Consider the following 20172-nt stretch of genomic DNA (forward strand, 5'->3'; position numbering starts at 1 on the left):
CCAGGCTCACACCTGCCTGCTTAACGAGCTCTCTCTGCCACTCTGCCAAAATTCATCTTAAACACTTCTCTTTCAACTGCTGCTGTGTCCACAGTGTTAAAGCCATCATTTTACCCTCAAATTGTCGCCATTATTGTTCTCTTTCCAACACCGTATCTTTCAAAGCTCAGGCATTTAAACTTTTTAAACTGTGTGGATCAAAGTGGAGGGATCACATTTGAGTCATTCAGTGATTCAAAGAATATGACCTTTTAATATTCATTCAGATGTTTTCTGACTCTAAATGTTCTTTTGTCATTTCTTAGGGTTTTCTAATTTACATTTAAAACATTTTCAGTTTTTTTCCAACTCCTTCTTCTGTGTAACCTTCAGCTTTTAGCAGTTCAGCACCTTTGTTTTCAGGTTAAATTCGTTTTTTTTTTTTTTTTTTTTTATCTCATTCAATATTTTTAACTCAAAATTCAGCAATTAATTCATTTCAGTGCATACATTCAGATTCAAGCATTCACACTGCAGTTTCTTCAGAAAATGCACTTTCTAGTTTATTTACTGTCTCTTTTTTCACAGCAGAAAACCTCAAATCTGACGAATGTGCCTTAAAGGGTTACACAGCCAACTACTGAAGGTAACAATTGAAATCTTTAGCATGTTTTAGTGCTACCCATTTATCCTTGAGAATACAGATATTTGGTGTAGCGGATTTGAAGCTTTAAATAATATTGTATGCAGTCTGTAACTTCAGTAAGATCATCCGCAAGAGCCCTTTATTCTGAAAATCCATTCGAACGGAAGTCTTGTCCTGCCAGCGGAGTCGCGGAAGGAGGTGATGGAGGAGGGAGGAGAAGGAGGAGGAGGAGGAGGAAGAGGAGGTCTGGTGTGCGCTGAGCAGCAGCAGCAGGTCTGATGATGGTGATGATGATGATGGTGATGATGATGGTGTGAGTCAGACAGCCGAGGATTCAGGCTGCTCACAGCCGCTCCGGAGTAGACAAACCCCGCAAACACACACACACTCACAGGGAACGACGGAGAGGATCCGCGGAGATAAGGTGAGTCCGCAGGCATCACACCCACACCCGCCACTGCGCTGACACTCACACCGGAAAAAAACAAACGCACGGTCAGCCGGGGAGGATGTCGGGCAGCAGCCGAGGAGCAGAGCTCCACGGCCGGTCTGATTTCACCACCCGGCTCGGTGCTGGTTTGACTGTATTCCAACAATCTGTGCGCGCGCGCATAGGTGTGCGCGTTCATATAATGGTTATAGACGCGCGTGCCCGACTACGCGCACGCCCGAGGAGCAGTCTTACTATTGAGTGCAGTCACAGTGATTAACATGATGTGAGGAGGTAATGACACCGAGGAGCTGCAGCTGATTGAGAGAACAAAGCTGCAGGTCAGTGTGTGTGTGTGTGTGTGTGTGTGTGTGTGTGTGTGTGTGTGTGTGTGTGTGTGTCGTGACAGTGTTTTATAGTCGTGAAATGCCATCACGAGCACAAAAAATAGTACCGTAAAAGCTGCTGTAGTGAAGATGCTTTTTGAGTTTTAACTTAAAGAACAGTCACACGGTGACCGAAATGTGGTGCAAGTCTCAGAACAGAATGATCAGCAGCCCAGCCTTATCATACTCAGTGATGGAAGTCATCATCATTGATAAATGGTATTTGAGTCAAGTATACTTTAGTTAGCCACCTTTATAGTTAAGAAATAGTGAACTGCATTTAGTAATGATCAGTATTTAGATAATAACTGGTTTGGAGAACACATCCAGATTGGGTTCATACTCAGAGTGCATATGTAGGCAGGGAGCAGGCAGTAAATACAGTAGCTTGTTTTAGTGTCTTAACAGCTAATGAAATCATAATCAATACTGTTTACCAATGATTGATGTAACCTTTTTGTGTCATTAGTTTGTGCAAGAAAAATGACTTTGTGAACTATATGTTGCATTATGTGTGATGTCATAGCTAACACGAGAAGTCAACAGTTGCACTGAGATGATATTTACACAGATAGTATTTTGATTTTTATTACATGTTAGTTAAACGATTACCAAACTCACTGAGTCCCAGAATGATTTACTGCTCTTTAGTCAAAGCCGTTGCTGTCTTAGGGATAAACTCAAGTTTTCCTTTAGTGTCGGCGCTGTGACGCGCATGTGACGTCATTAGCCATTTCCGGGTCAGATGCTTCTTCAAGTTCCCAAAAGCAAACAGAGGCAGAGGCGCCTCTGAGAGTTAGAAAAGGTCCAAAGTCTGACATAAAATGGTCAGCGTGGCTGTTCATAAAGGTGTTCAAGTGTCCACGGAAAAGGATTTATGAGGTTTAGTGGAGTTTAGATAACTATCTGGTGTCTGGATGACACTATACTAAATACTACATCTACCCTATAACTTTGGATGTGAGCACAGACAGGAAAAAGAAGTGAACAGCATGCACATCTGGTGGCTTAGAGGGTTGAACCAGTCACATATAGAACCATTGCCAAACGAATGCAAACACATTAACACAGGTAAGATAAGCGTTCGGTTCTTCTCATCATTCCTGATCTGGAGAGAGGAATGCCATCATATGGCATCGAAAACTTTAGCCAGAAGAACATTTGGGATGAGCCCATGCACAGCTGGAGGTTAGTTATTACTATGTTGCTGCATGGTTTGGATATTCGCAGTGAAAAATATAATTCGCAGTTTGCAGTTTGGCAGGAGTCACAAAGATACACTTCAGACCTCATTGCTCTCACTTCTCATTCACTTTGAATGAGTTGACGTCACGTGTTTCTGCTCCATGTGGCTGTTAGCCAATGACAGGCTCACCTGTGCAGTTGAAGAAGCTGATTTTCAGTCTGTCGTTTACAAACAGTTACAGCAACTAGCTGGGATAATGCTAACTGCTGATCAAAGCTTGGCTAACGTGCTCTGTGATAATTAGTTACTCGTGCTGTGATGATTGTGGCGGCATAGACCACATTAAACATGAGGAACACCAAACATTAAAGCAAAGCATAAGAAATCTTAGTTGGCCTGAGACTGATTCTTCTCTGAAGTGTTCGATTGTTTGGCGTTCAGGATGCTGCGTGCTGCCATTAACAGTGCATATAAAAAGCTTTGGAAGTAAGTGAAGTGTCAGCGCTGTGTGCCTGAGATGAGTGTATGAGTATCCATATCAATATAAAAGGACAAATGTAGCTTCCGGGTCTGAAAAATGAAGCCAACACAGATGTGCAGATGTGTTCTTCTTAATGGCCACCAGTGGGCGATGGTTGTGGTCCATGGCAAAAACACAGCGATACACCGACTGTAGTGTTTGAAACTTTTGGCTTTATTTAGTCAATATGATGGATCTTACTCTGGAATGTATCTTACTCTTTTTGTATTTTTGTATTAATAGTCCAGTTATAACATTGATCATCCTCTTACTTATCCTCATATTTAAAAGCCAAAAACAAATTAAAATTAAAAAATAAGTAAGTGGAAATGCAGCGAGGAGCCTCCTTAAGAAATGAGCCAGCTGAGGTGGCTCTGAATGGGATGCCTCTTGTGTGCCTGCTCAGAGACCTCGGGGACAGACCCAGGATACGCTGAAGTGATTATGCCCTGTGGCTGACTTGGGATTGCCTCAGTATCCCTGGAAGACCTGGAGGAGATGGCAGAGGGAGGAAGATCTCTACTTAGACTGCTCCAACCTCCAGCTGGATAAAGAATAGAAAATGGATCGATTAAAGGCTGGAAACAGAAAAGAAACAAACTCACATCTGAGAAGCAGGAGCATTTGGATGCTTTTAGAGGAGAATGTGTGTTTTTTAAAATCCACTTCTTAATCAAATCCTAAAATTTTGATCTGGCAAGCAGACAGGCACAAGTATGTAGTGACACAAGTAGAAGGAAAAAGTACAGTACTGAAATATGAGTTATTTGCATTTTTGTACTCCTCAGTCTGCTGCAAGCTTCCTGTTGGACCGGTATACTCGCTTCCCACATGTTCACGCCTCAAAATCAGATTTTATCTGAAAAGCTTTCAGTTTACGATTCATTCAGATGTTATTCTCCACAAACATCTCAGAGAGTTAACAGCAACTCCAACTCATCTCCAGGAAGAAGTGGCTTTCTGAATCACATTCAGCTCTTTGCTGCAGGATATTAAACACTGAGATTTTCAACAGAGTGTGAATGATGTGAGGAGTTCAGCTGGAGGTGTGAAACTGCAGCAACCTCAGTGTAAGTGTGAGTACTTGGATTTCTCACGATGTGGGGACATGAATGAGTTCATGCAGTCACATTGTGGTGACGCTTCTCTTTTTAGAGAAAAAATAACATTTCTATACCGCCAGTTGTTACATTTTAGAATGAAGACTTCAAGGTTCTGTTAACTCTTCAGGAAGTGACTGAGTGTTACGCGATAAAATGCGTGTGTGAACTTTGTGCTATTTTTTTCAGGTCACACCTTATTTTAGACAGGAGGGAAATTACATAACGTGTTAATAATTTCATGTTTCGGGTTCGTTGTAATCCTTCATTAAATCCTGTGAAGTTTCATTTAAATCACCAAAGCTATAGAAGAAATAGACGAAAACTATTAATAGAATGTCTTATATTAACACACAGTAAGGCACAAAGGGGAAAGGTTTGAATGTGGTAAGAAAAAATGGAAAAACAATAAGAAAGGACCCACAGCTTCCTCCCACAGTCAGACATGGTTGTTCAGTTAACCCATGATTCTAAACATGCTGTAGGTGTGGATGTGAGTGTGAACAGCCCTGTGACGAACTGGCGAGCTGTCCTAGGTGTACCCTGTCTCTTGCCAGGCCCCCACCCACCCGATCCTGAATTGGATAAGAAAAATGGATGGATTTAAGGATGGGGAAAAATAAACAAATACAGAAAAAAGAAAGAAAAAGGACACAATGTGTCACAAGAATCTTAATATATACATTTAATCTCTCTATGTTTGCCAACTCATTCTAAACAGTCAGGAGGTGAGAAACCAAACTTGGCACAGAGTCTGCACACGCCCCCTGTAGGTTCTCATCTATATCAGTTATTATGCTGCTATCGTGTCGTCTTAGCAACCAACTAGCAATAGGCTAAAATGGACTGTTTTTAGCATTTACACACCTATAATAGCTAAAAAAAAAGAATGCTATCATTTTAATTTCACAACACTAACATTCATATAACTCTGCAATATCTAAATAATACATGATATATTATAATATTGTCATGTTGCCTAGCAACCATCTAGCAACAGGCTTGAATTCATGAAAGGTGACACCCTATAGCAGCCAACAGCATGAACAGGCTAAACAATGCTGCTAACAATACTACAAAAAATAGCATTAATACTATTCTAAAATGTTGATGTAATGTTAATATTAATCACTTCATTAAAATTTCTGTAAAAAGTTAAAGTTACTGGGTAAGGTTGTGGTTTACATTAAAATTCACCCTTTCAAACCAGTAACTCAGCTTGTTTAAAATTTATGGAGTGAAACTAACAGACCGATGTCACACTGTGTTCACATTGTGCCTGACTGAGCGATGCAGGTGGCTTTGATAAAACTGCATTTTTTATACGGCCTGTTACAAACTCAACTTTAGCTCGACACAATAAAAAGAGGGAGGCTCCACCTTGAGTCTTTTTTCAACTCTTACATTTTGAAAGTTAAATATTTATTGAGTTAAATTCTTAAAGAAGCAGGCCACTAAAGCAGCAAAGTAATATTTCAGAAATCCTGAGGCATCTGTAGAAACTTCCTAGCTGGATGATATGCTGGCTGGATATAAGCTCCTCAGTGCACCCGAGGGCATCCTGATCAACCACCTCAGCGACTTCCTTTTTAGTGGCTCTAGGCTGAGCAAAATAACAGTTAGGAGCATGAAGTGGGCAAGTCCCAGTCTAAACTTAGCTCAAAGGCAGTTCAATGAAAATCTCTATCATTTTGAGTAAAGAGTGTTTTTTTCCTCATACCTTAGAGGTAGAGCTGGGCGATATGAGATTTTTTCATATCACGATATGTTTTTTTCATTTCAGGCGATAACGATATCTATCACGATATCAGCCAAATAACTATATTTGTAAGATTTAAATGTGCCGTTGCTCACAAGTAAAATGTGAAATAATCAGCAGCTTGTTTTTATTTAAATATTTATTTCCCATAATAAGTTCAACAGGGTAGATGTACTTAAGGAACATGAGACTTTTTCAGATAAATAAAGGCAAATATTGCAAACTACACAAAAGGCAGCCGCTAAAGCGTTTAAGTTTCAAAATAGAACAAACGAAACAGACTAAATTGTCAATTCCACTTAGAAACAAAATATTAATTCTAAAAATAAATCTTAGTTTGTTTTACAGAAGAACAGACAAAACTGACTAACTTTTGTCAATATCAAATAAACTGAGAACTAAAAGGAAATTCTCAATCTCTCCTTGTTGTATAGCTGAGCTTTTCAAACAGTTTTAACAGTTACTTTAGTCTGACAAAAGCCGAATGACGAATTAGCGCTTCCAGTCAGAGACTGAGGCTACGTCCACACGTACACGGGTATTTTTGAAAACGGAGATTTTCCGTTTTCGTTTTAAAAAATAATCCCGTCCACACATTGGAGTGAGAAAGAATCGACTTTTTCTGCTGGAGAACAATGGCCTTAGACTGAAAGAGCTGACTTTCATCAGTGCATGCTGTCATTTGTGTTCATCTGCAAAAATGGACGCACCTCAACTTCGCCCTGAGATCCTCTCCATGACTATGATAAAACAGGATGACGGATTATGAACGAGGCTGTGGATAGAGTTTTGTGTTTATTGTGTGTTGGCCCATCAGAGGGCGTAATCCACCAAATAACTTGACTTTTGCCTGTTATAGAAGATTTTTCTTTATCAGTCTGATCGATTGGTGAGCTGAGCAGAGTGGAATAATCTTTTTAAGCACAACTTATACGATAAAAATAATTTTTATCGTTCTTGCTTCGTCTCCATTTAAAGCAGGCCTGCACTGTCAGTAGCAATGACAGTAATAATTAGAATAATGAAATTCATATCCTGGTCTCACATTGGTCTGTTTTTTTTAGATTCTGTGTCTGCAGCTCTGATGCTGCTGCTTTAGTTGGAGGTGTTTTCCCTGCTGCCTGCCTCCGCGCAGGAAGTGACATCAAGTGATGTGGGCAGGCAGGTTACCTTGACAACAGCCCTGCTGGTGCCGATGACATGTTTGCTCTCCTCTCTCAGTGCCGTCACCACGGCGACTGGAAACACACTCTCTCTCTTTATCACACACACACACACACACACACACACACACACACACACACACACACACACACACACACACACACACAGTACATTGAGATGCTGCCATGGTTATATCCAGAAGCACAATGGAAGCTATCATGAGGCAGGTGTATGTGTGATGCTCGTCATGCTGATGGATTAACGAGGTGGTGATTGGCTGGTGGTCTGAATCTGTGGCAGAGATAAGGAGGTGGTGACGTTGGTGAGGAGGAGAAGGAGCTCCCTTTAGACTCGCTGTTGTCTTTCCTTCTCTGGGGTTTGTTTTCAGCTCTCCTCTTTAACGACATGGAAAAGTGTCATTTGTGCACGTTAGTCATTCTGAAGGGGTGGAGGGAGGCTCACAGCCTGGAAATCCTGAAATTACTTAAATTTGCCTGTATGTATTTGTACTGTTTCAAGTGATTAAACCAATAATGAAAGTAAGTACTAAAGAAAAACCAAAAAGAAAAATTCTACATTTTTCAGTCATTTCAATGATTTTTCAATAATTTAAAGTCCGGTCATTGTACCTGATCATTTTTAGAGGAGTGTTTTTTCTTTGTGAACTTGCGTAACAGTTACCTTTGAATTATTTAGACACAAAAAGGGACCTAACTTAAGGGATGACAACTTAGCAAAGGACCAGTTTTAATTGTTGGTTATTACCAGCATGTCACAAAAACACATCATTTGTTTCAAATTCTTCAGTTAGAAAGGAATACAATAGAGTAGAATAGCCCTTTATTGTCACTGCATATATACAACGAAAGTGTTGAATCTCTAAATGCAAAAGGTAACACAAATAGATGTAAGATAGTAGTTTTGCACCAGCAAAGTGATTCCGAGGGCTTTTAGCTAAAACTTGCCATGTCTTGGCATTTTTTGTCAGTCTTGTGTTGTGAACAAAAATAGTTGAAAATTGAACAAAATTGGCCTGAAAAACTATCTACATCCGAAAGTCCTGTCCTTAAGAAATAGGAAAAAAGCAGCTAAGACCTGACACAGGACATGACAGACGCATCTGACCCTCGATCCATCGACTGTTCGCCAAAGATTCATCAGATATGGTCTCTGTGGAAGTCTGGCTGTCAACGAGACATCGTTAAAGAGGTGAAACAGGAAGAAAAGGCCGAGGTATACCAAATTACACAAGACTGGACTGAAAACAAGTTGTATAGAGTGATGAATCTAAATTGAATTCATTGGCCATCAAATAACTGTCGACAGGCACGTGTAAAACTCGGTGTGGGTGAGCTGTAAGGTGTAAAGCTTTAACAAAACTAAATAAAGTGTTCTTATAAAGGTGAGATGAGCTACACGAGGCACAAGCAAAGCTGGGCTTTTTACTATCTTGTACCTTAGGTGGACCTGGAAGGTGCTCTGCTACCTTCATGGACACCTAGGGAAACAGAGTAGTTGTCCACACTTCACTTTTAGCCCCACACTTCAAATGAATGCAATGTTTAAGGTGATATAATGTGCAGGACATCGTTTTGACCCTTTCATTTTGATCCAGTCGTATTAAATAATCCAGCTTATGTTCTTGTCCTGTCTTCTTTAGCTTACAGATCGTAGAGCCAGAGAAGCAGGTGAACTGTAGTTCCCAGAATGCCAGAGCAGAGTAATGACTACCGGGTGGTGGTGTTCGGTGCCGGCGGGGTGGGGAAGAGCTCGCTGGTGCTTCGGTTCGTGAAAGGCACCTTCAGAGACACCTACATCCCCACAGTCGAGGACACCTACAGACAGGTGGGGCTCTTGAGCATCTTCACGCATGATCAGAAAGTTTGGCTGTAAAAGTTTCTAATACCATGAATGAAATGTGCATACATTTAAGGTTTCTGCAATTACTAACACAGAGTGAGTAAATGAGCCCCAACCATGCCATAGCTTTGCCAAACATCACCCACATCGTTTAGTGTTATTTGGGCTCTATTCAGTCTTCACAGCAAACTATTAAGTGCACCAGGTCTTGACCAAAATCGGCTCAAGTTTGATGTAGAATATTTTTGCTATATTTGGCTTAGAACCATTTTATGAATTATCATAAGGCCATCAGCACTGATTCATTGCTATCTGGGGCATCTCAGATAAGAAGCAGAAAAAGCTGGTTGGCTGAAGCAGTTAAAAAGAAACTGACACTTGCGTCTGGATAATGTTTCCTTCCACACTGCAGTAACAGAAATGTGTAAACGAAACCCTCCTATCAAATCTGCTGTCACTGTTAATACCTGACATCAGTGCCTGTCATCCCTGCAGGTGATCAGCTGTGATAAGAGTGTCTGCACGCTGGAGATTACTGACACAACAGGAAGTCACCAGTTTCCCGCCATGCAGCGTCTGTCTATCTCCAGAGGCCATGCCTTCATCCTAGTGTACTCCATCACCAGCCGCCAGTCACTGGAGGAGCTCAAACCCATCTATCAACAGGTCACACTCTGCAGATTAATTGCACCACTGCACATTAAACTCACAAAAATCTTTCAGAAACTTTGGTTTTCCAACGCCATTGTTATCACAGATGTTGAAGCACACACCAAACACACACCTCCACAGATGATACCGTCAGTCTGGTGGTGCAGAAACAAAGTGAAAAATGCCTCAGTGATATGCAGTTCACTGCAGAAGTCATGCTCAGGACTGACAGCTTCATCTTTGATGACCTAATGTTTAGTCCTAACTGATGTTATCTCATGCCCATTTAGGTTTTGGCCATTAAAGGCAGCGTGGAATCCATTCCCATCATGCTTGTGGGCAACAAAAGCGATGAAACGGCTCAGCGTGAGGTGGAGATGAAGGAAGGTGAGGCTCAGGCGGCTGCCTGGAAGTGTGCCTTCATGGAGACGTCGGCCAAGACGAACACCAACGTCAAGGAACTGTTCCAGGAGTTGCTGGCCCTAGAGAAGAAGCGGGACATGAGCCTGAGCATCGACGGGAAACGGTCGGGAAAACAGAAACGAGCTGACAAGCTGAAGGGAAAGTGCAGTGTCATGTAGAGCAGCTGGCAGCTGCAGAGGACTCACTGCAAAGGACTCACAGACTTTAGAGTCTGTCTGAATGCTAGAGCCCAAATGAACAAAATGACTAATAACTTAAAATGGAATCTGGAATATTTGAATATTTATATCAAGACCTCGGGCTCCTGCTACACCTGACATGGATTGTGTTTATGGTCTAAACTATTTGTAAAAAAAGCAAACAAAAAACTTTTTACACACTCAACTAACTCCTGCCACTATTAACAATTACATGAAAGAGTAAGGAGTACTTCACTAATGTCATTGTAAATGTTGAGCCAAAAATCAGATTATGGTTAAGCTCGAGTTTGTTCCAGCAGTTCCTACAGGACCAACCCAACTGGTCCTGACAGCTTTATTTTAGAGATGATCTTATTTTCAGCTCATTATGTTTCTGGGACTCGACAACATTAGACTTGCATGATTCTTAGTTCACAGAAACTCATTGTATACTGGCCCTTTATAGAGCCCCTCAGTTCTGTCTAAAACCAGCTCTCTCCTCCATGGTTTGTAAAGGTCCCTTTCTCTCCGAGTCCTTTGTGTGAATTGGCCCACTGTTGGAAGCCTGCCGAGGGGCAGCATGCAATGCTTGTGTGCAGATGACTGTGTAAACAAAAAGAAAACAGTTAAAACCCAAACACACACACAAACAACAACCTAGGGTGGACTTAAAGGACTATAGCCTTCACAGGGTCACCTGTGCAGCCAGGTGAGCTATAGTGGTACCCTGGATATCAATTAATTTAACATGACCTCCTACAACACAAGATGGTACATCTCAAGGAGTTTATCCCAATAAATACATGTTCAAATATTTATGTAACAAAGTAAGAAAAAGCAGAGTAGTTCCTGTGTAAGATTTTATTTTTCGGCATGCTGCTTAAAATAGTGGAAATAAAACCAGCGCAGCAGGCTTCACACTTAAGCTAAGTTTAAGTACACAACCAGAAAGCACTAGTTTTTAAAATCTAACAGTTATTAACTATTAACCATTAGCTCACAAGAATGATGAAACTCTTTTGGCCTGCTTTCACTTGTCCCCCGTTGACATTCTAGCAACATGCAATGATGAGCAAGAAACCCAGGAACTGGATGGAACATGTTAGCATGCTAAATCTGATGTTGCAGAATATGAACTCAGTGATACTACATTTACTTTAGTCATCTGTATGACATGCTCAACACTAGTATTTGGGGCTGTCAGGTTTGCTAAAACATGCTAGCATGCTAATATATTAGGCATTCCCAAAAAGAACATTTGTGGCTGCTTGCTGCCCCCTAGTGGCAGAGGGGAGCATGGTTTACGTTTTTGAAATCCTGTGGCACTCTTGATTGGCTGCCTCAGGACTATTCATCACATATATACCAGACATTTATTCTCCGTCCTGCAGATAGGGCAGAAAAATAATTAAATAATCCTTTATCTAAGAAGTCTAACTGCTTTTCTATTGTGATTCCCTCCTTGGTGGCTGTGGCTGTTTTTTATCTTGGAGCTCAGCTTTCTGCTGTGATTAGATCTTCAACATGCAAGCTAACAGTGTTTAGCCTCTGAACTCTCAGCTGACGGACTGCAGTGGAAACATCAGATTTCACCTTAACTCAGCAGGAAACTACAAAACGGCTTCAGTGATTTTCCAACTGGCCTTTTGCACTGTTTTCATTTTCATCAAACACACAGAAAACAAAACATTGTTAGCATTAGCGGGGAGGTGCAGGGAAGCATGCAGCTACTGTACAAGTGATTTAAAGGAACAATCCAAAATATCTGGAAGCACCTTTTGTAGTGGTTCATCTCTGCGTGTCCAACACAGAGATGGAGCCAGGACGTGTTTAGTCTAGCTTAGCACAAGGACTGGAAGCAGCAGGGGAAACTTCCAGCAAACCTAAGATAATGAACTGTGCTGTCTTATGCTTATGCAATGCTAACTCACTATCTGTTAGTGTTGATAGTTTTTAGATGCTTTTAATTAATTAATTCCAAAACTACTTTTGTGGTTCTTAAAAGATCAGTTATTTTCACACACCAGGGTCAGGACAGAGAGGCAAACATTATTAAAACAGGTCCACTCTGCTAGTTTCTAGCTCTGTATTTTTATTGTGAGCCTCAGTTTCACAGTGATCGTTATTGATCACAGGCCTTGGTGCCATTCCTCAGTTAATCGTCCGTCTCAAATTAAGCTGTTTTAGCTCCTTCCCCTGCAATGTAGCTTTCCTCTGATTGGCTGACCCTGACTTTGGATGCTTTTAAATAATTAATATACGTTACTATTAAAATGAAAAGGAAACAGTCATTTCTCTACCAAGGACAGGGTTACATCTTTTACCATCTTACAGTGCAGGATTTTCCCAGGTCTTTTTAGACAGTACTCACGGCCACTGATCAGTGGTCATGACAGTTTACATATTAATAAAAAGAAACTGACCTCAAAGCTCAGGTTAGTCAGTAATGCTAATGTTGGTCATTATTCACATAGGAAACCTGCGGCTTAGAAGACCATAAGACTCAAATATTATTTTCAATGTGGCAGAAACTGTGAAACAGTTGTCTGTGCATCTCTGAGTGCATCAAACAGGAGCTTTGCATAAATATGTGCACGTAGCTGCACTGTCTGAGCTTGTGAGATGCATCTCTGCCATCATTTCGCTCCGGGGTCTGACTATGAGATCTGACTCACTCCTATATGTAATATCAAATGTTTGTGCTGACTTTTGATATTCCCATGAAAGTAATGTCACATCTAAGGAACAAGAAGTCCTGTTCCAAAGCTGAGAATGTGTTTTACAAAATTTACCAGCGTGTTAAAGCTAAAATATCACAGTAACTAATTCTTCTTTTAAGCTGACTTCATGTTAACTGACTGTCCTGAAAAAGAATCAAACTAAGCAAACGTTTTATTTAAAATAACCAGAAACATGTGAGACGTGTCTCGATCAGCCATGTCACTGGACCTGTTAGAGTGTACCAAACTCCAAAATTTGCATGTCACACCCCTTTTGCCACTCAGATTTTCATATTTTCACCTGAGTTTCTTACTCAAGGTGCTTTTTACATTATTTTATGGTTCAGAATCCAACACACAGATGCAGGAGACAGAGCCACAGGTCGTCTGAGTAAATCCTGAACCACCGTAAACAACATTATTTTTGAGTGTGTCGTAGAGGAGCTTTGTGTAACCAGTGAGAACTACAAGAGTTCGCTTCAGGAGATGTGACTGAAACAGTATTACTGGCACTACTATACTGACAGCCTTTTATCAAATGAATATAAAAAACCCGATGGGTTCAGACTTCTTCCACATGGTTTATAATTTTACACTGACATCATTCAGAAAGCATGTGTAGTTTACTAGTTTAGCCCCCATCGTGGGATTTTGAGTGATTGCTTCTATTATTATAAAAATACTATTAATTTAAGAATGAATATTTGAAGTTTGATACTTGTATCCACCTGTGAAAGAAGTTTTATGCTGCATGATTGTAACATAGTTCCAATATTGATTTTAGACACTATACTTTGGAACTCTTATGGTTACTCGTAATAAACATTTTAGGATGAAAACTTTTAAAACCACACGTTAAACGTATCCAAGTAGCTTTTCTAATAATTACAGTTTTTGCCCCATAACAAATCATCCTGTTTAAAAATCACATCTCTCTGAACATTATGGCAGTCATACTGGCGCATCATTGCAATGACCAGCAGTGACCAGTACAACATCTCTTTGTACATATTTGTGCTGTTCGTGCTACTTTAAACAAACACTATTTTTGCCTGAACAAAATCCAGGCTGACGTAGTGAAAGCAGGTGTAGCTGTGTACAAATGAAACTATAGCAGGACATTAGAGACACAGCTCGGTGGAGCTATGCTAATTCCTTTCATGTATTTCTGTGTTCATACTAGCTCCCAAACAGTGCGGATTATTAACACTGAGCAGGGCAGGGAACATGAAAACGCTGGTGTTGGACTGATTTTATGGGAATCCTCGTTTCCCCACTTTGCTGATCCACAGTGGGAGCTAAACTGGAATTTTGTGTACCTTGTGCTAAGCTAGCCTTTATATTTAATACTCTTGAAGACCTCAGATATGTATTTTCTCATCACACCAACAGGATTTCTAAATGTTGGGCTGTTCCTTTACCTGGCAGGAAAGCTGACCGTGCTACATTCAAAATGCCTTTCCTTCCATTTTACTTGACAATTTATAATCTGAAAATAAGTGAGCTTAAAAACTTTATGAAGCACAAACACTAGAACACGTTAGACGAGCTCATGTTATGTACACGTCAGCTTTGTATTTAATTTCACTGTATAAAGCTTTTCATCATGCTGTGTTCTTGAACTGTCACCATGCCTCACTGTTAGCTGTGTTCAGCTTTAGCAATATCAGAAACGGCTGCACTTTGTACGTGGGCAGTAGAAATAACTCTCAGCAGTTTATTGATGCCAATAAATTCTTTTATCAGCAAATTCACGATCTTATCATTCCACTACTGCATGTACATGTTCAGGTTAACTGACTTAATCTGAACGCAAGATGCTTTCATTTGTATTTCCTCAACATGAATGACACTCACAAACTATGAATGAATAAAAAGGATATATATTGCACTCCAAAGAATCCGGAATACAGATTATTTTTTAGTGGTAAAGATGGGAGTAGTCCCTCCCCCCGCTCCCACAGAGCCAATAAAAGAGCTGAACAGAAAACATCTGATACAAATTTGACATTGACAGCAGTTTGTGTGGTGGCACGGATCTGATTGTTATCATAGTGAAGGTATAGATACGTGTATATACTAAAACAGCTGTATTGATCTACTTTACTGACCTGGGCTTAAGCTCCACTTTATAATCCTGCAGCATTGTTCTGTTAATGTGCTACCTACAAAATAGCTCTTAAAGTCACAACATGGAAATACAAATGCCATATGACGGCTGTAGCTCAGGTGGTAGAGCAGGTCAACTACCTAAAGGTTGGTAGTTCAATCCTAGTCTGCTCTAGTCTGCATGCCAGATATCCTTGGGCAAAATACGAACCCCAGGCTGGTCGTGTGAATGTGTATGAATGTTAGTTAGATAGCACTAAAAACTTGTGATTGGGTGAATGAATGAGTTGTGCAAAGCGCTTTGAGTGCTCAGAGTACAAAAGTGCTGTATGAGAACCAGTCCTTATGTTTAGTTTCTTGCCAACAATGTGAGCATTAGTTATATTTTCTTACCTATGCTATATCTCAAATTGCATCCATCAGTAAAAATGAGTCAGTGGTTTGTACACTTGTACTTGCATGAATTTTAAAGAGTGTTGTGCAGTTTTTGGAAATAAACTATAATGAAATTTTTTTTTCTGCAGTAAAGACAACAACACAACAGTACCCCATACATGTAATGTCAGTACCTTAGAAAAAAAGAATAAAGGGGAAAAAAGCCATCACTGGCATCAGTGCCGATGATGGCCTAACGATTGAAGACTGATTAGAAACTAGTTGCTGATTGGTTATGATCACTGAGAAGTGTGAAAAGTGTACGACGAAATACTTAAAACAGTCACATTTAACCGTTTACTTCCGGTCTTCGGTGCCTTTCAAGGACCCAGTCTAAGCAGACCAGGTAGGCCAAGTCCTGTGAAGGATGGATTTTGACCCAGAGCCCACACAGCAACACAGGGACAATATGCTTGTATTTAAGTTGTGTAAACTGAAAAATATTCAAGGCTTCAGGGACTCTTCTTGTTGTTTCTCTTCTCTCTATGCAAACACCAGTTGTTTAGCAACAGTGAAGCTTTTACCCCAACAAAATAATTTGCTGCCATCTGGTGGTCGGCATCTATATATATTATCTATCTATCTATCTATCTATCTATCTAACTAATGAATGACATTTAAATTGGCACATCAAAGGGTCTCATTGACAGCACAGAGATAAATCAGATGTCTTACTCGTGAGGAGCAAACTCAACCTAATTTAACAGTTGAAAAGGGTCAACTTTCTTTATAACGTGACTTTATGTGCTACAGCTTGAGACCCATTGAGTCTGGGTTATCTTGTGAGGCACTTCTGTGTAACCGGAAATCCAGAGAGTGTGAATGTCAGATTATATTAGAGACCTTCTTCGTCCTCCGTAACTCCATTGAATAAACTATTATTATGCACTTTTTGTCCAGAAGCTGCTGTGCAAGCAGTTGACTCCGAGAACATTTGTTTGTCAGCACACACTGTGCGGTACAAGATATGTGGGTTTGTGTGAGTAACTGGTCATTTGAAGAAGAAAGTGTACTTTATTGGTCCCCGTGGGGAAAATCCCTCTCTGCATTTAACCCATTCACTCAGTGAAGCAGTGGGCAGCCACTGGGCGCCCGGGGAGCAGTGTGTAGGGACGGTACCTTGCTCAGGGGTACCTCAGGGTAGCTGTTCAGGGGAATCGAACCCCCGACCTTCCGATCATGGGGCCACCACTCTACCTACTGAGCTATCCCTGCCCATTTGTTTGTGCAAACTGCTTGGTGGATTTTCCCCTGCAGCCACACAACACAGTCTAGTTTGTACCTGAATTTTGTCTTTTTATTTTTTTTAATCTAAATAAATAAATAAAGTAGTAAAGTCTGCTTTACTACTGTTTACCTGTTTTAACTTGGACCCCTCTGAAATGCACTTCAAGACAATCAAATTAAGAATAAACAGTCACTGTAACAGCACGGTGGCACCGTGGTTAGCACTGTTACCGCACAGCATGAAGGTCCTGAGTTTGATTCCGGGGTCTTTCTGTGTGGAGTTTGCATGAATCGAGCAAAGCCGCCACTCCCGCACTAACTGTAACCCAGTCAATTCTTGTTATGCTGTTTTGTGGATCACAAGGTTTAAAACTACTTATAAACACACACACACACACGCAAAGTAACTCCACCACAGTGCCTATTTCGGGTCACTTTTGCCGGTCCAAGCCCGGATAAAGGAGCAGGGTTGGAGTTGTGACATTAAAAAAACAATGATTGCTAAAAGAAATTTAATTTGTAGTTCTAAATAAATTCTAACTGCATTTAAGATGTGCTTTGCTCACTTTATGTCTCGTTCCACGTTGTTATTTCTCTCTTCAACAAGGTAGGTTACAATTACATTAGCATGACCAATTGTGTGTGTTTACATCCCTCCGAGGGCCGACGCAACAGCTGCCTGTGAGAAAATACACATAGTCACAGCAAGACTTCATACACAAAACCCCGAGGCTTTCATTATTATATCTGGAGACTTTAACCATGCCACACTGGATTCTACTCTGGCTGCTTTTCACCAGTTTGTGAATTGTCCCACAAGGAGCAACAGGACAATTGACCTACTGTATGCTAATGTGAGAGATGCATACAGAGCCACCCCCCTCCCCCCACTAGGGAAGTCAGACCACAACCTGGTTTACCTACAGCCACAATACACACCCCTCGTCCAAAGGCAGCCTGTCACAACGCGCTCCATCCGGAGATGGACCCCAGAAAAGGAGGATGCTCTGAGAGACTGCTATGACACCACAGACTGGGATGTGCTCCTGAGCCCACATGGTGAGGACATAGAGGGGGCGACACACTGTCTTACAGACTACCTCAACTTTTGTGTGGACACAGTCGCCCCTGCTAAGACGGTACGGTGTTATCCTAATAACAAACCGTGGGTAACACAGTAAGTCAAAGCTGTCCTCAACATGAAGAAGAAGGCTTTCAGGAGCAAAGTGAAGGAGGAGATGAAAGCAGCACAGCGGGAGGTGAAACGCTGCCTGAGGGAAGCAAAGGACACCTACAGGAGGAAGGTGGAGCAGAAGTTGGAGAGGAACAATATGAGGGAGGTCTGGAATGGTGTGAAAACCATCACAGGCCACAACACCAAGAAAAGCACAGTGGGGGGGGGGGACTGTGGAGAAGGCAAACGAACTCAACAACTTCTTCAACAGGTTTGACCAGCCCACAACCCCCCCACCCTCACCCTCACCTTCACTACAGAGTCCTCTCCCCACTCTCCTGCCTCCCTCGCTTCCCCCCCTTCCTGACACCATGACACCCCCCTCCTCCAATCCCTCTCTCAGCAGCAAGACATCTCCCCCCCTCCCCTCCTCCCAAACATCTCCCAGTGTCACAGTGGATCAGGTCAGGAGGCAACTGAGGAAGCTTCGCCCCAGAAAGGCAGCAGGCCCAGACAAGGTGTGTCCTAGGATGCTAAAGGTGTGTGCTGCTGAACTTGGGGAGCCGCTACAACGAGTCTTCAACCTCAGTCTGCGACTGGGGAAAGTGCCCGCCCTATGGAAGACATCCTGCATCGTCCCGGTCCCCAAAAAGAACCGGCCCAATGAGCTGAATGACTTCCGACCGGTGGCACTGACGTCACATCTTATGAAGACTCTAGAGCGGCTCTTCCTCAACCTCCTCCGACCACATGTACAACATGCCCAGGACCCACTACAGTTTGCATACAAGGCGGGTGTCGGAGTGGAGGATGCCATCCTGTACCTCCTACACAGAGCCCACTCACACCTGGATGGGGGAAAAGGCACGGTCAGGATCCTGTTTCTTGACTTTTCCAGTGCCTTTAATACCATCCGGCCCTGTATGCTTCAGGAAAAACTGAACAGGATGGAGGTGGACCCCTGCCTGGTGGCTTGGATCTCCGACTACCTCACCGACAGACCACAGTACGTCAGGCTGAAGGACATCACGTCTGACACTGTGGTCAGCAGCACAGGAGCACCACAGGGAACTGTGCTGTCCCCTCTTCTCTTCACCCTGTACACCTCTGACTTCTGCTACAACTCTGAATTATGCCATATTCAGAAGTTTGCAGATGACACGGCCATCATGGGGTGTATCTGGGATGATCAAGAAGAGGAGTACAGAAGTCTGGTGAGGAACTTTGTCGCATGGAGTCACACAAACCACCTGCAACTCAACACCTCAAAGACTAAGGAACTGGTTGTGGACTTCGGGAGGTCCAGAGAAGGTCCACTGCCGGTTCAGATAGAGGGGGAGGAGGTGGAGGTGGTCAACAAGTACAAGTACCTCGGGCTGTGGGTGGACAATAAACTGGACTGGTCATGCAACACAGAGCACCTGTATAAAAAAGCCCAAAGCCGACTGTACTTCCTCAGGAGGCTGAGGTCTTTTAACATCTGCAGGAAGCTCCTGAGGATGTTTTACCAGTCGGTGGTTGCTGGAGTACTTTTCTATGCTGTGGTGTGCTGGGGGAGCAGCACAGCAAAGAAGGACTCATCCAGGCTGGAGAAACTGATCAGGAAGGCTAGCTCTGTGGTCGGCATGAAGCTGGACACTCTGGTGACAGTGGCAGAGAAAAGGACATTAAAGAAACTGATGGACATTATGGACAATGCTGGGCATCCTCTGCACACGGCCATAAACAACCAGAAGAGTCTGTTCAGTGACAGGTTGCTTCTCCCCAAGACAAGAACTAACAGACTTAAAAACTCCTTTGTCCCACACGCCATCAGACTGTTTAACTCCTCCCTGGAGGGGAGAGGGAGGGGAAACAGGAGGACAAAGGAGGGGGGAACAACTAAGCTGTAGTGCCTCTGCACCTCACTGTACAATACCTTGTGCAATACTTTTTGTAAATAGTCAACAGTGCAATAGACTCAATACTTGAAATGTGCAATTCACTTGTATTTTTATTTTTTATTCCTATTTATTCTATTTATCCCCTTTGTATATTTTATTTATATTTGTCTCTGTATTTATATATGTGTGTGTGTGTGTGTGTGTGTGTGTGTGTGTATATATATATATATATAACAATTCTGTAACTGTAACTTTGGTCGTTGCTGTGCTTTTTTTGGAAGTCGAATTTCCCAGAGGAACCCACCCGAGGGATTAATAAAGTTCTATCTTATCTTATCTTA

At 41.9% G+C, this 20172-nt stretch overlaps 1 protein-coding gene across 1 annotated transcript; it reads left to right on the forward strand.

The window, feature by feature from the left end:
• Positions 1–8877: 8877 nt before the first annotated feature.
• Positions 8878–10262, forward strand: diras1a (DIRAS family, GTP-binding RAS-like 1a). Its single transcript, XM_085372097.1, has 3 exons — positions 8878–9015; positions 9526–9696; positions 9972–10262. The coding sequence occupies exons 1-3, from the start codon at positions 8878–8880 to the stop codon at positions 10260–10262; spliced, it is 600 nt and encodes a 199-aa protein (XP_085228223.1).
• The last annotated feature ends 9910 nt before the right edge of the window (positions 10263–20172 follow it).

This window comes from Diplotaxodon limnothrissa, linkage group LG15 (genome assembly GCF_057381915.1).
Source record: "Diplotaxodon limnothrissa isolate DT_005_m linkage group LG15, D_limnothrissa_male_GT1.1, whole genome shotgun sequence".
In the NCBI taxonomy this organism is placed as follows: domain Eukaryota; kingdom Metazoa; phylum Chordata; class Actinopteri; order Cichliformes; family Cichlidae; genus Diplotaxodon; species Diplotaxodon limnothrissa.

Coding starts and splice junctions, on each gene's coding strand:
- diras1a (XM_085372097.1), top strand. CDS start 8,878: ATGCCAGAGCAGAGTAATGACTACCGGGTGGTGGTGTTCGGTGCCGGC. Junction 9,016..9,525: donor TCGAGGACACCTACAGACAG/GTGGGGCTCTTG, acceptor TCATCCCTGCAG/GTGATCAGCTGTGATAAGAG. Junction 9,697..9,971: donor TCAAACCCATCTATCAACAG/GTCACACTCTGC, acceptor ATGCCCATTTAG/GTTTTGGCCATTAAAGGCAG.